At 35.9% G+C, this 17583-nt stretch overlaps 1 protein-coding gene across 1 annotated transcript in view; it reads right to left on the bottom strand.

Annotated features, from left to right (window-relative positions):
* Positions 1-2305: 2305 nt before the first annotated feature.
* Positions 2306-17583, bottom strand: part of MEI4 (meiotic double-stranded break formation protein 4) — an 82835-nt gene continuing 67557 nt past the window's right edge. Inside the window, exon 6 of the mRNA XM_084514897.1 lies at positions 2306-3286. Within this exon, the coding sequence (XP_084371023.1) occupies positions 3035-3286 (252 nt within the window). The 3' untranslated portion in view covers positions 2306-3034. The remainder of the gene's footprint in view (positions 3287-17583) is intronic.

Raw genomic sequence — 17583 nt, forward strand, 5'->3', positions numbered from 1 at the left:
CAGATTTGGGAATCCTCTCTGGAGGCTAGATGTTTAAAAGCTGGATGTTGACGTCCCTATTTAGTACATACTGTAAGACCTGGAGGAAGTTCAAGCTGCTGGAAGGTTTCCTCCAACTGCGATGCAAAACCTCACTTCAGAATATATGCCTATAATTTCTAACTCCGAGGACTGGCTCTATCATCTCAATTTATTTCAAAACTAAATACAGTGATGGTTCACATGAATCACATCTAACAGTTACTGGACAAAAGCAGAAATTGTTTGAAAAGTCTGGACTTAAATCTAAGACATCCTACTCCTAAAAACAAAGATATATCAAGGGTAGGATTTAGTTCTCACATTAAGACACCTAAGTGCATGTTCTTGTCATAAGGGGCTACATATTTAAGACTGTATTACCTGCTCAACTCAGTTGACTAAAAAAGAGGCATTTAGTGACAATGCCACTAAAGATGCTCCAGGGTATCAGAGGCATTTACACGAAGACAATGAATGTGACACAGCACTTAAAGAAGATCTACACACCTTCGCGGTAGCAGCTGAAGATCCAGCGCAAAATAATAGGGTACTTTTAAAGTTTGTCTTAATTAGACATCTCAACATCATGGAGACATCGAAACATCCACATCTGTGCATCTTCATCTTGAGGGAAGTCCCATCTTGGTGAAAAATCTCTTCAAGAAACACAAGACGACAAACTAATAACTATCCTGGTTGCAGAGGCTGTTGCTCCCACCACAGCTAAAACAGGGCTTGCTAACATGGATTAACCACACTATTTAATTTTGCACTGAAACAGAAGACTGAGCTCCAGAGAGCAGTTAATAGTACTTTTGCTAGTAATTGTCTAAACTGCTACAATGGTATTACAAAGGGGACTCTCATCCTGCCCCAGCATTTTCAAAATTGCAAACCAAATATCCACATTCTTGTCAGATTTTATAAGCCATGTCTTGATTCAGCATTTTTTTCAGAACTGATGAAGGATGCGTATATTTCTCCAAACAACCATTGCTCTTCCAGTGGCCTTGAGAATTTGCTGGTGAGAAAATGGTACAATATGCAAGGAAGAAAACAAAGACATCAATCAAAAAAATATTAATTGACCAACAACAGATCAGGAAATATGCAGTGGTGTGCAACCTGTTTTTGAAACCATTCTCTTTCAGAACAGGAGTCTTGAAACAAAACTCATTTTGCTGTTTTTCAGATTCCAGTATCCTCCTGTGATATCATTTCTTTGCAAAACACTTTTGAAGTTTCTTTTTTTTTTTTTTTTTTTAATGCTAAAATGACTGAATATTGCTTAAATTATTACATCAATTGTATACCAGTTCCCATTTGCTTATTCCCCTTTCCTTGATCTTGTTGTAAACATGCTTTCAGTGCTGTTACAGGAATGATGTAAGGATGTGGAAGAACTGATCCTTTACCTTGACCAAACAAGAATTAATAGAACAGTTGAAAAAAAAAAAAAAAAAAAAAAAAGCACAGTAGTTCCTGAGTGGCTGCCAAACATATGTCCTTATTTACTTACCTTTATTTTCTTTAATTTGGCTAAACTTATATGATTTTCTAATTTTCTAATGTGAATATTCTGGAACACTTGCTTTGCAAATAAAATAGACTTCTGTTGAAAGAAAGTTTGCTAAAAGAAAGGATTAAACAAATGTTACACTATGACATACCAAATACTAAGTTTAAAAAACATAACAATGTTGTACAGTATATAAACAATTATACGAATATCTTTCACAAGCCAATTCAACATCAAAATAACTGGATTTGCAAATACCAAAAAAAAATCTTTTACCTATGTAGAAAAAATAGGTTTATTATCTCAAGTGCATCCAAGTTAACAAGATAAATTATTTACAGTACTGAAAATGCCATGTTTCAGATAATTTTTGGACATAAAAATTGGTCTTTAAAAAGGGGAAGGATAAGGACAAATGCTAAAAATGTTTTAGATTTTTGGTGACTATACACTACAAGGAGACATAATGAAACTCAAATGCTGTCTATCTACTAGAAAAAATGCTGTCATTATAAAAATTACCACCACCTCCACCCCCAATTTATTAAATCTTCTCTGGATCAGTTAAGCTATTGTTGAACTCATTTTACAGGCCTTTTATGTTTCTATTAACATGTGATGTTAATTATTACTATGAATACAATTGTATTGCACAAAAATGAAATGTAAAAAAGGACAATAAACAAGTAACCATACAAATGAGATTTTATCAATGTTCACTAATTTTGAACAGAAAGATTTAAAGTGATCATAAAAGGAGTTAAATTTAATCAGACAATCTTTGAAATCATTAGTCAACTCAGAGTAAATTCGGCCTACTGTTTACACACACAGAGGAAAGCCAAGCAATATACAATGAGAATAAGAAAGTTGTAAAACTAAGCATCAGATTTTATTTTGCTCAGATAATAATTATTTTGATTAAATCAGAAACTAAGACTGTCCTAGAAGAATAGGTATTGATAAGTTACCAAGTTTAAAAATAAACATTTTTTTTTCTGATTCCATTATCAGACAGCAATCTTTGCTCCATCATACTGAGCATGTCATTGCCATTTTTTTTTCCAGATGTTCAGTCTTTTATTTCGTATTATCAATATGCCCAACCATCGAATGTCTCCCATGCACACAGAAGCTACAGAACTCTTTGTTTCCTAACGTGGAAGCCTAGGTCTACACACCCATTATTTCTTGGCTTTAAAGTTCATAGTGCATATTGAGCATCACCTGAAACATTTTTCTTTGGTACCATTTTCACTGTGTATGCAAACACCAACATATTGTTTTCCATTACAATAAATAGCTTTTATTCAAAACAGCATCTGGATTATTACATTTCTTGTATATTTAAAAGTGGAAATAAATTGTATTATCTCCGAAACTGCTGCAGTTTAAAGTAAATGTTTTCCAATAACTACAATTTTCCTGTCTGGCTCAAACATTTTCCAATGCAGTCCCACAACAAAGGCACTGTTAAGAAGTAGGTTGGTTGTTTTAATCAATTTGTATTTGAGCTGAGTTCAAAAGAACACTCACTCTCCATAAATATAAAGAAAACAAAGGGAATTCATCTGAAAGGTGAAGAATAATTTGATCAAGGTTCTTCAGAAATTTGATTTTTTCTTCTCCATCATAGTCCAAGCTTGAAATATTACTTTCTTCTGTCTGATATTGAAGAAGTTGTTCCAGAATCATGAACAAAGAAAAAATATTTTCATACTGAGTAATGTCATATATTTCATGGATCTGGGAATAAAGGAAAATCAATGCATAAGCACAGTGTGAAAATGTTTCAAAAGCCCAGCATCTCAGATGACAGTTTAAAGAATAATGTTAAAATTTGCAGTAATACGTAGTATTTATATAATTAGAATGGCTACATATTCAGACACAATTACTTCTAAGAAATGTTTTCCTCTATGTGGTAACAGCCAAACAACTAACTCAATCAAACTGCCATATCGAAGGTCAGCACAACCTCCTGTCCTGGAGTCAAAGAAGGTTTTCTCTACCTAATTATTCACATGTGGTGACATATAATAATGATCTACAAATCAACAGCAACAGCTTTGTTTTAGGCATATAATTAAAGTTGGTGGATTTTCATTTTCTGAGAAATGAAAAGCGTAAAAATTCTCTCAGTTGTCATCTATGCATATGATGCTTCTAGAAAGCAAATAAAAAGTCAGGGTTCTTACTCTCAGTAGAAAACGTCCAAATCACTATCCATATCTCACCCAATTACAAAGGGGAAGTGCCAGTTTGTCAAATAAGCTTGCTGACCAAGCTTAGAATTTATTATAAACATCAGTGCTATCTGATGTAAATGCAACTGTCCTGTATTTGGAAACCACAGTTTCAATCTGATATTTTATAATCTCTGCTGTACATGCGGAATAACTGATAAGATAAAACCTTAAACCTTGGGGAATTATCTTTTTGGAATGAAATTCTACGTCCTGCTTAACAGTAAAATCTATCAATAACATTAGATGACCTTGTTCTGAAAAAGACTGCAATTATGGTAGCTGGTTGATCAGAACTCAGAGGTTAATCATAGAAAATGGACCAATAGCTCTAGCAAACCTAAACAACTATTTAGGCCTAGAGTACAAAGCTAAGGTCTAGGCTTTGACGTAGGTCTATGAAATCAGTCTGAAATCATTTTACCACCCTAAACCATATACTGCTAGATTTTCCAGTGTATAACATTTATTACGTAACAATTGCTTTTATAGATGAGGCAAGCGATTCTTGATCCCACTAGAATCTAATAAAAAGACAGCATTTTGCCTTCTCCTGGTAAGGCCCCTTCAGTAGATGGTGGTTCAGGGGAATGTTTACTTTGTGTTTCTCTTAAACCTAAAATCTGTGTTTGAGGCTCCCCAGCGTAATGTCTTTCAGGTATTGACCTCCTATGTCAAGGACAACACTAAGACACCACAGCCGTCTGATTGCAAAGCCTTGATGGGGCAAAGTCATTTTGCTGTGTTTTCCAGACATCATAAAAATTAGGATAATTGATGAAAATATTATCCCTAGCCTTGCAAGTTCCAGTTACGTCTCTCTATAACTTGGTAAGAAAAAACCCGCAGTCCAAAAGCCACCCCCATTCAAAACTGACATTCTTATCACAACAGATAACAAAAAAAATTAAAAGCAGAATATTAAGTATTTGTGAAGTCCAATTAAACCCAACTGTACAATTAGGAAAATCCTTTTTATAACTTGACACTGTAACGTGCATGGTTTAAAGGGTTCTTTCCTTCTGTTGTGCACCATCATGTCATCACCATTTGGCTAGCACTCTGAAAATACATTTTCTTTCCCTCAATAACAGTGTATTCACAGATTATTAATTTGTGTTAGTCCCTCATTAAATATTATAGAAAAAGAAACAACATACAATGGTAAACTATGATTCTGATGAGAAAAATGACTATGCAGAAACATAATTTGAAGTTCTATGCTTCTAGCTGCTGTAACTTGGGTATTAGAAGTACAAGGAAAAACCTTTGTTTGATTTGTAAGCGTTGGCCTTACAAATTCACTCAGATCCTCCTTTCACATGAGTAATCAATAGAAAAGGTTTTAGAAAGGAAATTATGTCACTTCACTTATCCCTATAACCTCAGGCTCTTCCAAGCAGTTAAGCAACTGTTACTTTCATTGGGTCTCAAAAAGTGCAACTAATTGCGACTTAGTAAACTATCTAATTGATTATGGATAATAGAAACCGCAAGCTAGCTAATTACCTTTCATCTGCAAATACTACTGCACTAAAATAAAATGGGTTTAGCCGCACAGAAAGGGTAAGTCTGATGGCACGGAGGAAGCATTTATTGAGGTAATTGCTTTTCAGGGGACAAAGGCACTTCAAAATAGTTTTATAATACCAGGAGAAAAATATCAGTCTAGAACATTTGCTGGCTCAAGGCTTATTAACCTTTCCAACCCATTTAATAATCTGAACAAAACATGTCTCCAGTTCTTTTCCCAGATGTTTTTGTGTAGCGCTAATTGATGCAATTACTACCAATGTAAATCTATGCCACAGAATTAGTAGAGGAATATCTTTACTGCTACCAATGGTTAGTTAGATAACAAACCTATTCTTCTTGCTTACCAATGTGTTTAAGTGAGAAGCAGAATATGCACTTGTGCACGTCCATACATACCCTTGCACTAAGCTAGTCCATCCAGAAAGTTCAGAGGTATGTTCATAAAGCAAACCTTCTATATAGACTCTAATTTCAATATATATTTATACCAATTTTAATTAAGTCTTACATGAACTCCATTTTTTTCAGAAAGAATTTAAAGAAAAAAATAAACATACTTTTTACAGATCAGATTGGTATGCACTGTGGGTTTTGGACACTTTTTTTTTTTTTTGATGGGATCAGTCCTTGCTGATTTTTCCTCATGAGGTATTTGGAAATATGTTTATTAACAATAAAACGTATTTTGCAAACACTTCATTTTTTTTTTAATTTAACTTTTGAAATTACTTTTTTGTTCTGATTTCTCAATCCATTTTTTTTTTTCAAAGTAAAGTAACTTAAAAATTATTAATTATATAAGACTGAGCTTTACATAAGATAGAAACAAAGGACTGTGTGGATCTCCTGGCTGCATTAAATGATCTGCTAATCAGCATTCATGCATTTATATAAGGAATCTCATGCTATTAGTAAAACAGCCCATGCCACTCTTTCCAGGTCACACAGAGACTGCTCCAAGGAGCAATACAAGTGAGCAGGAGCCCAGTGGTGCCCTGGAGCAGGGAGGTCCAGCAGCCTACTACATTGCTGGCCACGTGCTCCCTGCTTTGGGCCACAACTAGCTCATGCATTTGCATACTGCATCTGAGCTGGAGCAATCCCAAGCACAAATACAAGCTGGGTAATACAGGCTGAGAGGAGAATGAGAAGGACCTGGGGGTGTTGGTTGACAAGAAGCTCAACATGAGCCAGCAATGAGTGTTTGCAGCCCAGAAAGCTAAACGTATCCTGGGCTGCATCAAAAGCAGCATGGACAGCAGGGAAAGGGAGGTGATTCTTCCCCTCTTTAGTTGGCACAAAAACAACAGCACCCATCATATAAGAAAGCAGACAGTAGGGTAACTGAGGGTATCCCTAATTGCTGTTTAGTGTTTAAATAACATGCTGATAAGCATCTCTGAAGTATTAAAGGCAGGCACACATGAAAGACTTTACAGGAAATCTTTTTGTTCTGAATTTAATACCATTGTCTCTTGTTAAAAGGTAATTACCTTACAAATTGCCATGCCTCAGGATACAGTCTTTAGCTGATTAGCATTTCTCTTTAATTGCTTTTTGTTTTGTGTTTTTGAAATGCATAGTTCCCTAACATCACTCCCAGTAATCATAATCTCCATTACCCACATCAATATTCACCTGCCAAGGAAGTTCAAACTGATTTACACACTCTTTTAGTATTTAAAGCAAAATTCATGCACCCTACAATTCCTTATTTAAATTTATAGTTAAAAAATAATAATAAATAAAGTCTTTTCAAAGCATTTTTTGATCTTTTGTTCAATGGGATCTGAAATTCTAGTTTTTCATGTCTTTATGGATGCTATCACTTTCTCCTCAAGTAGCTCAGTGAGATTCAAACATTCCACTTACAGATTAAGACAAAACTTGCCTGCAGAAAGGCTCAAGGAATAACTAATGTTTGTGAAAGTTCAACTGAAGAGGGGAGAATGTCAGTTAAACTCTCAGAACAAATGAATCTGCTGCTACAGTGCGTGCTGTGACTACAGTTCTGAGCAACATTCTGTCAACATCGTCTTGCACATCCCAGCCAGACTCACCCTGGGCTTTTTTGTGAGATGTCTGAGAAGCAGCTGTAAGGATCCTCTGAAAATTGTCTGTCCAGAAATGGTAATTTGGCATACCATGGAAAACACTTCTGATAGCAAAAGGAACAAGCCCTTTAAATTCTATCACCCAAGGGGAAGATGTTTATCCCAGAAACATCGTGCCTCTTCCATGCATCATTTACCAGGGTCACTGGTACTAGTCCTTGAAAACTGAATTTCAAGAAATACCCAGGCCTTCTTAAGCAATATTATTCTTATCTAGTATTATGATTTCTGCAACAGATTGTAAGAAATTAAACATACCAGCAATAAAGTATGCAGGTTTTCTTTTTTTTTTTTTTTTTCCTGGATGAAGAGAAAAAAAATGCCTCTATACCTGTAAACTCTTAGGAAAAAGCACTGTGACTAAAAGTAGAAAATAAAAAATAAAGGGAAAGGGGAGAAAATAGGCCTATCAATTCATCTATAAAACATAATAAGTTCTTCTGTCTTCTTCAGATGTTCAGACATACGCTTCTCTCCAAAAGGGACCCTTAACACAATTTATGTTGACTTTCAACTTCCATCAAAATCATAAAAATCTGAGATAACAGACTGTAACACATTTTGTTTTGCCTTACCTGATACCCCACCTTTAAGCTCCTATTTGGGATTTGTTTTTCTTTCTCTGCTTATGTTCTGATTAGCTTTCAGGGAGTCAATGGATGATGATTATTATGAATGAGGTACTAACTACAAGTGGAAACCAAGAAAAGACAGAGGCCTCAGCACATGAGCATCCAGATTTTACAATTAGAAGGTAAAGCCATGTATCAAGTTAGAAGAACATAACAAAAAAAGTAACCTAAAGATCAGGAAGCATATAAGCTGTCATCCCATAAGTTTCCCCATTTATTAGGTAGTGCTCATGAGGAAAGAAAGAAGTAGGACAGGAGAGGGCTCTCATATTCTTTCTTCAAATGTTCTCAACAATGGGAAGGAAGTTTTTCCTGTCCAAAAACCCTACTGTGCTTTGATTACAGCTGATGTTTGAATGGACTGTCCCTTCTGTCTTCCCAGGCAGAACCACATTCATGGCCTCAATTGTCTATTAAGTTTCCACTCAATTCCCTAGGTCAGCCTTAAAGATGACAGGTTTGTTTTAGCAAAAATGTGAGAGAGAATGCATGCACAACATCACTTCATACTCTAACATACGTTTCTTTCATTTACCAAGTGTATGAATAACCCAGGCAACCACTGTGCTGTTGCTAACACAGGAGGTTCCCTCTGAGACTCAGGCAGCACTTCTGTGCTGTGTGGGTGACAGAGCCCTGGCACAGGCTGCCCAGAGAGGCCGTGGGGTCTCCCTCTTCCAAGACCTTCAAAAGTCACCTGGACATGGTCCTGGGCAGCCTGCTCTGGGTGGCTCTGCTTGAGCAGGGGTTGGAGCAGATGGCCTCCAGAGGGCCCTGCCCACCTCAGCCAGTCTCTGATTCTGTATTGGTTTCATAATTTTTGTTAACACAAATGTATGTATCTTTGGAGAATGCACAAAAGTACTGAAAATAAAAGTCACTTTGCTTTAGTGGTTCTAACAAACACAATTCTGAGAGTAATGTCAGATATATGCTCATTAGTACTTTATCGTAATTCATTCATTTTGAAAAGAAGTCTTTTGAACATGCTTTTCATCTCGCAGGGCTTTTTTGTTTTTCTACAAGCATGATACACTTGCCTCTCATTCAGCTTGACTTACTAAAAAAATCACCTCTTCCAATATGAGGGATGAAAAGCATTAAATAAAACTAGCAAGTGACAGATGGCTGGTCTGACAAGAAATCAAAGTAGTAGTTTAAACCCACAACGTGTATTTAAATTGCTTGCCACAGAACACTGCGAATGCTGGAAGTTTGCATGGCGTGAAAGGTTATGTATACAAATGCATGTACAAACAGACAAACTCCACCTTAGATAGTCCAGATTGTTGGATACTGGGGAAATATTGCTGTAAAGATCTTCAGACCCTTCCCTAAACCTCTACTTTAATGGCTGTCAGAAGCAGAATATTTGGCCTCTGGTCCGACAGCATAACCACTCTTGTGTTCCCCTGCCTCTTTTCCCGTCTTCTTTACTGCCCTACACACTACCAACACCATGTTACTTCAGAGAAAAAAAAATCCCCTCCCTTTCTGCGGGAAAGTAAAGATTATTTTCAGCTCAGGAAGCCACCAAACAATTGCTGTCTATGCAGAACAAACTTCATCAGCTATAGTGAGTCAGCTTCCTCCAAAGCCAAAGAGAACCACTCCAGGTTCCCAATCACAAAGTCTGAACAGAAAAAAAATAAAATAAAATAGGAGTTTTCAGACTAACTGAAAGCACAATACCTATTCAAAACTCGTATCTAGCTGCAGCAAAACAGAATAGGAAAAACACAAAAAACAAGATAAAAAACCTACCAAATAGCAAGAAGAGTGATTCTAGACATTGTCCTATATGAAGAAAAGCACAAAGCTGGTTGGGACACAAGCCTAAGATTTTTAAGAAGAAAATGACGTTTGCTTTCACTTTTATCCAATGAATCAAAGTCTCTGTATTCTTTTCATAAATAAAAAAAAAGGATATGCTAAAGGAATGCTAAAGACGATAGGCTTCCTTCCAATTCAGCAGTTATTCTTCCTCTTCCATGGACAGAGGCTGAATATTGAATGACTGTTCAAGACACTGTTATCTTAATCAACCTTTTGTCTTTGGTTTAGGACAAAGCATTTTATTTATCTACTTTTTATTCCTCTTGTTTTGGCATAAATCTTGCATTTTGTTTTACAGAAAATATCTTCAGAAAAACATTTATATTTCAAATAAATTAATACAATATAAATTTCATATAAATAAAACATTTCCAAAAACTAGCTGCTGAAAATGGGTATTTCCCTTAGATAAGGCACAAAACATGTTTTTTCAGCAACACTAGTATCTGCATAAAACACCAGCTTTCCACTAGAATTATGTCAACAAAACCCATAACCTCCTCTCAGCTTTCAGAGAATACCATCAAAGGCAGAATTTTAACAGGAAGCCTTGAGAGGCAAGTTAGGGTATTGTGATTTCATGAAAATTAGATAGGACAGACAAGCAGTGATAGTTACTTACTTAATGTATACAAATTATGTGGAATGTGTATGTAGAATAAATCTTGAATAGATTATCAGAATTCAATCACATGAAAATGATGTTGCTTATTCAGCTGAAATTTGTGAGAAATTATAGAAACATGATATCTACTTGAAAATCATGCAAAATATAAAATTTTATGAAAGAGCACACCACAGTGTATCTGAGAGATTATATACACGCTGTAAAGCTTCATTTTAGGAGCAATTACTCCTTTGCCTAAAACACGACAAAATAGAGAATTGAACAGATTGCTTCCCACAATCTTTTTAGGCTTTACAGAAACGAAATGGTATGGCTGTGAGTAAATATGGTTTCTCCTTCAAATTTGCTTTTCCATTAATTTCACATTATACTCTCCCGCAAAACTCCAGACCAGTAGTTTTCTAGAAGTTTTCACTTATTTTATTTGTTTGTTTATTTTTAAGTGCTACAGCTGTACAGAAGTGTAAAAACACAGGTTTTTAAGAGCTTCAGAGCAGCAGTTTGGAACTTTCAATGTCACAGCAGAACCAGCGCTGGAAAGCAATGATATGCAGCTCAAGACTGGCCCTCAGCAAGCTGGGGTACCTCTAAAAGCAGCTACATTTAGAGAGATTCTTTTGAAACCAACAAACTTCTACAGCTGTTTGAAAATTGTAGCATCCTGACAAACATACAAAAAAAAAAAAAAAAAAAAAAAGTAAACTTGAAAGGGATTAGACAACAAATGGTTTGAAAGAAAACCAAGTTGGCTTCTATTTCTGAAGGAGAAAATAATGCAAAAACTTTACAGAGAGGATTGTGTACAAAACATTGCTTACAATTCTAAGTTACAGTATCATCAGAAACAATCATGGAAGAATTCTTAGAAAACATCTGAAATCTGTGAGCATTATTATTATTACTGAAATATACGAGACCATACCAAACCAAACAAACTCCAAAGGCTTCCTATACTCAAATCTGGAATAGTTAGATGTCAGATGTTAGCCTTGGGGCACATTCTCTGCTGTGCAAGTCATACTTTGTGCATGGCCAAATCTTCAATCTGGATTGTTCCAAGCATCTTTCCTGTGTAACCTGACAACGGCACAACTGGCCTTAACTAAAGGAAAAGATGCTAGAGAGTATAAAATTAGGTCAAAATTTGGATGTATAATGACATTTTCAGCAAGCACACAGCCATTTACAACAACAGTCATTCATTGTGCTAGCAGGATGCCATTTAGAAATGATGGATCTGGGAATGTCAGGATTTGAAATGATCTAGAAGGAAGTTAAAGAAAAATTCAAAAGATTTACACATGGCAGGAGAAGCATATGATTTTTCAATCTGTGGCATAACTTTTATGACATACCAGTACAGATCAATAACACTGCCTAGAGCTGACAGCTCACAGAGAGGTACAGGCCCCTCTGTCCTTCTCAGAACTCATTTGAAGGACAATGCAGCGCTGCTGAGTTGGGCACCTTACAGCTGAGTATCCTAAGAAAAAGACAGTCAATTTTATCTTGTCCACACTACGCCAAAGACCTAAGAACAATAATGCTAAAAACAACCAGAAGTGTACTGCATTTCACTGAGTCACCCAAAAGCAGACTGTTGCAGGTAAAGTGCAGAGAGGTATCACAATAGTTTAAAGCAGAAGCACCAATTTCAGCAGTCATTAGAAACAACTGCCCAACCAGAACTGTATGACTGAAGTCAAAATAAAAAAATAAATTAAACAAAGCCCAGTGAAACAGCATCTGCACTGAGAAACCTAAAAGACAGCATTTTAGACAAATGACTGAGGTGCCTGTTGGAGCTATTACAGAATGCTGACATAAACATACCTACTGAGGCCTGTACGGGACACTGATGAATGTTAGCAAACTGAATTTTCCAGTAAGAAAATTGTCCTTTATGGGGATGTGTTATGATAGTTGCATAAAATGTACATCACAGTAGCATAAAACAGACTGAATAGAACAGTGTATCATTCCATGACACTGCTGGAAGTCAAGAACATACTTCTACTTGGTGGAACTAAACTTTGTAGAAAAAGTTCAAACCCACCTTTCACCTGAGGCTGTAGTGTCCTCATGATGTCCCTGCCGTTCCTTTTCCCACAGTACCCCAATCTCCACCCTTTAAGCTCTTCTCCATCTTTTCCCTCCCCCATCTGAGGAAAATAGGAGGCAAAATAAAGTGTCCCATTGGCACGACCATATTCTTGGCCAAGAACAGAACCACACTAATCTGAAACACATACGCTGTTTTTCATCACCAGAAACTCTTTCGCGTCTCTGAATTCTGAATCTGAACAAAATAGATTTATTTTCTTTTTAAAATTTGATTTGATCTTCCCACGGGATCAAGGCAGTATTTAAGAATTCTGAAACACTGCATGCTGCTTGTATGAAAAGCAGAGTTTAAAATGCAATTAGAACGTGGCACATACAATTACCAAACAATTGTGGAGCTTAACACGATTTCAAGGAGGTTACAGAAAACAGTCCCTAATCCTCACCACCATTAAGGCAGCACATGACCTTTGGTGTAAGAGAACAAATCACATCATACTAGAAGAACTAAGGTAACTGACATTCTTAAAGATCATTCTGTTCTTTCTGCCAGTGCCACAGTGCCTGCCAATTATTAAATGAGCACACAGCACACTAGATGCAATGCTAATGTCAGGTTTACTGTGCAATCAGAATGCAATGCTAGACACGGCACAATATTTATTATGAATGTGTACCGAAAAGATTAGAAAAATTCCAGCAATGCGAAGGAGAATTAACTTTCCAAAATGATAGCTAAGCTTCATTTTGAGGCAGATTTCTTTTAATTAGATTGGTCTGGAACAAGAAATAAACAATTACTCCCTTCTAACTGTGAACCAGATGTCACAATTCAAAATACCTGCTACTTTATTTTGCATAAAAATCTATTTACTATCAGTTAATTCTGTTTAATGACTACCGGTAGGCAATGCATACAGGAATGTAGCAATACTTCTCTAAGGGCCATTAGCAACACAATGGCATTCCTCTTTTCTCAGCTATAGAATTGTGTTACTTTAAACAGATATAATGTTGTACATTTAATGCAATTTAACATAATTGCTTAATTTATTAGTAAGGATTAAAACTACAGTGCAAGGTATTAAAAGATAATATTAACAACTCGCACTGAAGACAGGCCACATAAATCTTCAAAACGATTTCAGATGACTGCACAAATTACATTAAGAAAAATATGACAGGAAATCATTATGGACTGACTCATTAAAAGAGGAGAAAAGAAACAAAATCAAATGCTATCAAAATTAAACTGCATAGATCATCTCTGTTATGCTGTACTAGACACCTAGCAAATTTTTAGCTATTAGAAGATGTAGGCTACATGGACTAGTAATCTACTAACCAGAGAAAGACGTCAGCTACAATATTAATAAAACTCTTGTTTTAATGGTCTAACTTATGTCATTAGACAAAAGTCACTATCTGAATCTGGGCTTTTTTACATTCTATTGCTACCATCCATATTCTCTGCAAGAGCACTCATAAAGCAGAGAGAAAAATCCTGGGACAATACAGCAATTTTCAGACTATGAACAAGTAAGAGAGAGACTACTGCTGCATTTTAATGGCTTTTAGGTATGTATACAATACATCCCCTCAAGCTTCTCTGATGACAGCACATTAGCCCACAAGGAACTCATGCTGTGACTGTTTCTGCTACCTGACCTAACTCATTTAAATCTAATTCAGGTCCTCTTACACTATATTGGCATACAGCCATTGACTTAGAAATGGTTTTAAGCTTTCCAGTCCACAAATTCTTAAGGTTTTCTCGTTTGGTTGTGTCACAGGTCCGCCTCTTTTCCTTAATGTTATGTATGTTAGATCCCTACAGAAGACGGAGTGATTAACACCACATATAAACTATGGTTCATTTAATGCTCTTTTCAGTCACACAGAATCACAGAATTTTCTAGGTTGGAAGAGACCTCAAGGTCATCGAGTCCAACCTCCAACCTAACGCTAACAGCCCTCCTCAGTCCTCTGGCCAATAAGAATTGAAAGAATTCCCTAATCATAAAGGATTAGACTTTTTCCACCTACTGTTCCCTCAGTGGGATGTCAGACTAGTGTTCAGAACTGTTCAAGGTCAGACTGGGGCCATTACCACTCTGTGGTTTTACCTTCCCATGAAGCTTTCTAGGATAGCTGTAAACTCTTTTCGGAATAAAATATGTCTTGATATCTGTTCCAATCCACCATGTTCCCAGGTGACTTCTCAATACTGCCAAATTCCCAAGACAGATAGTCTCAAATGAGTTGGACTAAAAGAATTAAAGCAGTTCCAGGAGTAATTCTCCCAATATACCATATTTCTCCAACAGCAAGAATGAAAGCGGTGGCAAACTGTATATTCATCTTATGCTAGTGCTTAAGCATGCGACACAAGACTTTCTTCTGGATAAAGTCAATGGCTCTTGCTGCTTTATTAGAGATAACTGACAAAGTTACCAACAACCGAAATCATACAAAGTTTTGTGATTTTTTTTCTTAATGCTGAAAAAGGGTAGTAGAACTTGAAAAGACAGTTTTCTGCCTTTTTCACTCAGCAGTTGTAAATCATCATCATTTGGGACAAACATCTTTTATTTCAGAGCTCTATTCGAGCACTAAGTTCATGTTTTCTGTCCTAAGACACATTTTACTGCCAAGCAAATGTGCACAACAGCAAAAAAGAAGAAATACATTTGACCATTAGCAGGACAGATAGTGTCCTGCTACCTATCTGCTGTAATAATATGGAGAGTCAGATAGTCAGCAGCACATTCTTCCTGAACCAACCCTGTTTCTTGCCTCACAGTCAGTTGTACCAGAAAACAAGCTCAACAGATCAGGCATGTAGCATTTGAAATATTTTTTATCGATGTAATCCACATGCATTGTTCCTAAGAGCAATCAACACTTGAAGGTGGAATACTACTGTGACAAGACAAGTTATTCCATTTATACGTGGTCTTCCCATCTGTTCAGGTGTCACCTTTTCCTCCTGACAAACTTAGAAGAGTTTTGGAAACATTTAGAAACACCAAGCAAGATCTTTCAAGGAGCAGTAACAGCTTTCCAGTTCTTTAGCACATCCAGGGTTTCTTGCATAAATTGCAGTATCTTCTAATGACATTTTCTAAGAACATGATAAAGGTTAGAACACAGTATTTTTTGAACCTGCCATTCCTATTCACTGTTTAGGATCCATCAGACCTAGATCCTCCGAGAATCACAAAATACTGGCTGAAAGTTAATGCCTTAGAGAGAAACACATCTGAAGTGTTATCAATAGCCCAAAGATAAAAGTTAAAGCTGAGAAGGACAAAAAGGTTGCATAGAATTAGCTCACAGAATGGACTGAGCTAACTCTTTCATGAAATGTCCACATGGAAAAAGTAGAAAGAAATTTCTGGCACAGGATCTGAAGACAGGAAAGAAAATATACCAGGTGTTACCTTTGAACAAAGGTATCTTCTCTGCATTGTATGCGTGTGTTGTAATCTCTCATTTGTTTCCTCTTTAAATCACAGTCTTCCTTTCTCTCAGAATAGATGACCTTACATGTCTCTAAATCTGCTGCTCTTATCTGAAGCCTTTCTGTTCTGTTACATATTTTTCTGAGAAGACATTATCACATGCTCACTGCAACTCATAGTCTGTATCATTACTGGTTTACCTCATAGTCTTGGTAACAGTTTAAAACAGTTGCTCTGCCTGGAAATAACAGCTAGCAACCTATTTTCTGCACTTGTTAAATGATATGAAATTAAATTTCAAGAATTCATTCTTAAGGGTGAAACAAAATATTCATTCATTATGGCCAAGAATGAAAAATAACACGAACTGAAGTATTCCAAATTTGAATCTAAAATAGCTAGCACCACCTTGCTACACTAACTTAGGAAAAAATGACAAAATACTTGGAGTGCTTTTTAATTTTCTTCTCTTGCACTGCAGTATGATTTATCTTATGATTTAAAACTGTGCTTAATTGCATATTAAGAGATGACAATATGTGCAAAAAGATTTTATTAATACAACTGCCTGTCATATTTCATATTGAAAACAATCTACACTGGCTCACCTATAAAATGAGCTCATAACAAAGGCCTACTTCATGCAAAGAAGCACATTTAATATTCCACACAGACTGTAATTGCCATTCTACTGGTTTTATAATACTCATATTTGTAAGCAGTTTTGAATAGCAGTCAATTACTTATTCTATTGGAATGCTCCCCTTACATTTACATTAAGAACCTTTGAGAAGACAGTCACTGACTGGCATTAATAATTTTGCAGGAACATAGATACATCTTTTAGCTTTAATTTGACTTTGCTCTAGTCTTGAAGTATTTTTTTTCTTTGTTTAAAAAAAAGTAGTTTAAGTATTTAGTGATTATTCCAGTACCTTCAGTATTCACTAAAGAGACAAACAACTGAGTTCTGAATTGCTTTAGAAAGCTACAGCACAGTAGTAACACCATTAGAACATATTGCCACAGACTTTTGATAATCTATTTTAAGAAGGAACTCTGGATTTTAACAGGGTGTGTACGTAAGTAAAAGAAGAATCAGTGCAATACAAATATGAATGACCTGTAAGATTAGCAAAATGCACTGTTTAAGGTATTTTCAATATGAAACTGAGTTAGCAAGACTGGGAAAACGTGTTTGATGGGTGTCTTCCTAGTTCTGCTAACCCTTCTACTTTGTCCTCTCGTTATGGAAAGTGATGTAAGAAACAAGTATTTTGTATTAGTTACATACCCTATTTAGTGCTGGACTGGTTTTGCTGTGCTTCATTAGTTAATCAAATGTGAATATTATATAAGCAGTATTTTAAGTGGTATGGTATAGAACTTAGTAAACTGCAAATAACAGTGCAATCTGTTAGCATAAATCAGAGATGAAAGTGTACAAATCTATAATTTCTGCAGAAAGTAACACTGTAAGAAAATGGGACATCAAAAGCACTGGTACTGATTGACTTTATTTA

This window comes from Aythya ferina (assembly GCF_964211825.1).
Source record: "Aythya ferina genome assembly, chromosome: 3".
Taxonomy (NCBI): Eukaryota; Metazoa; Chordata; class Aves; order Anseriformes; family Anatidae; genus Aythya; species Aythya ferina.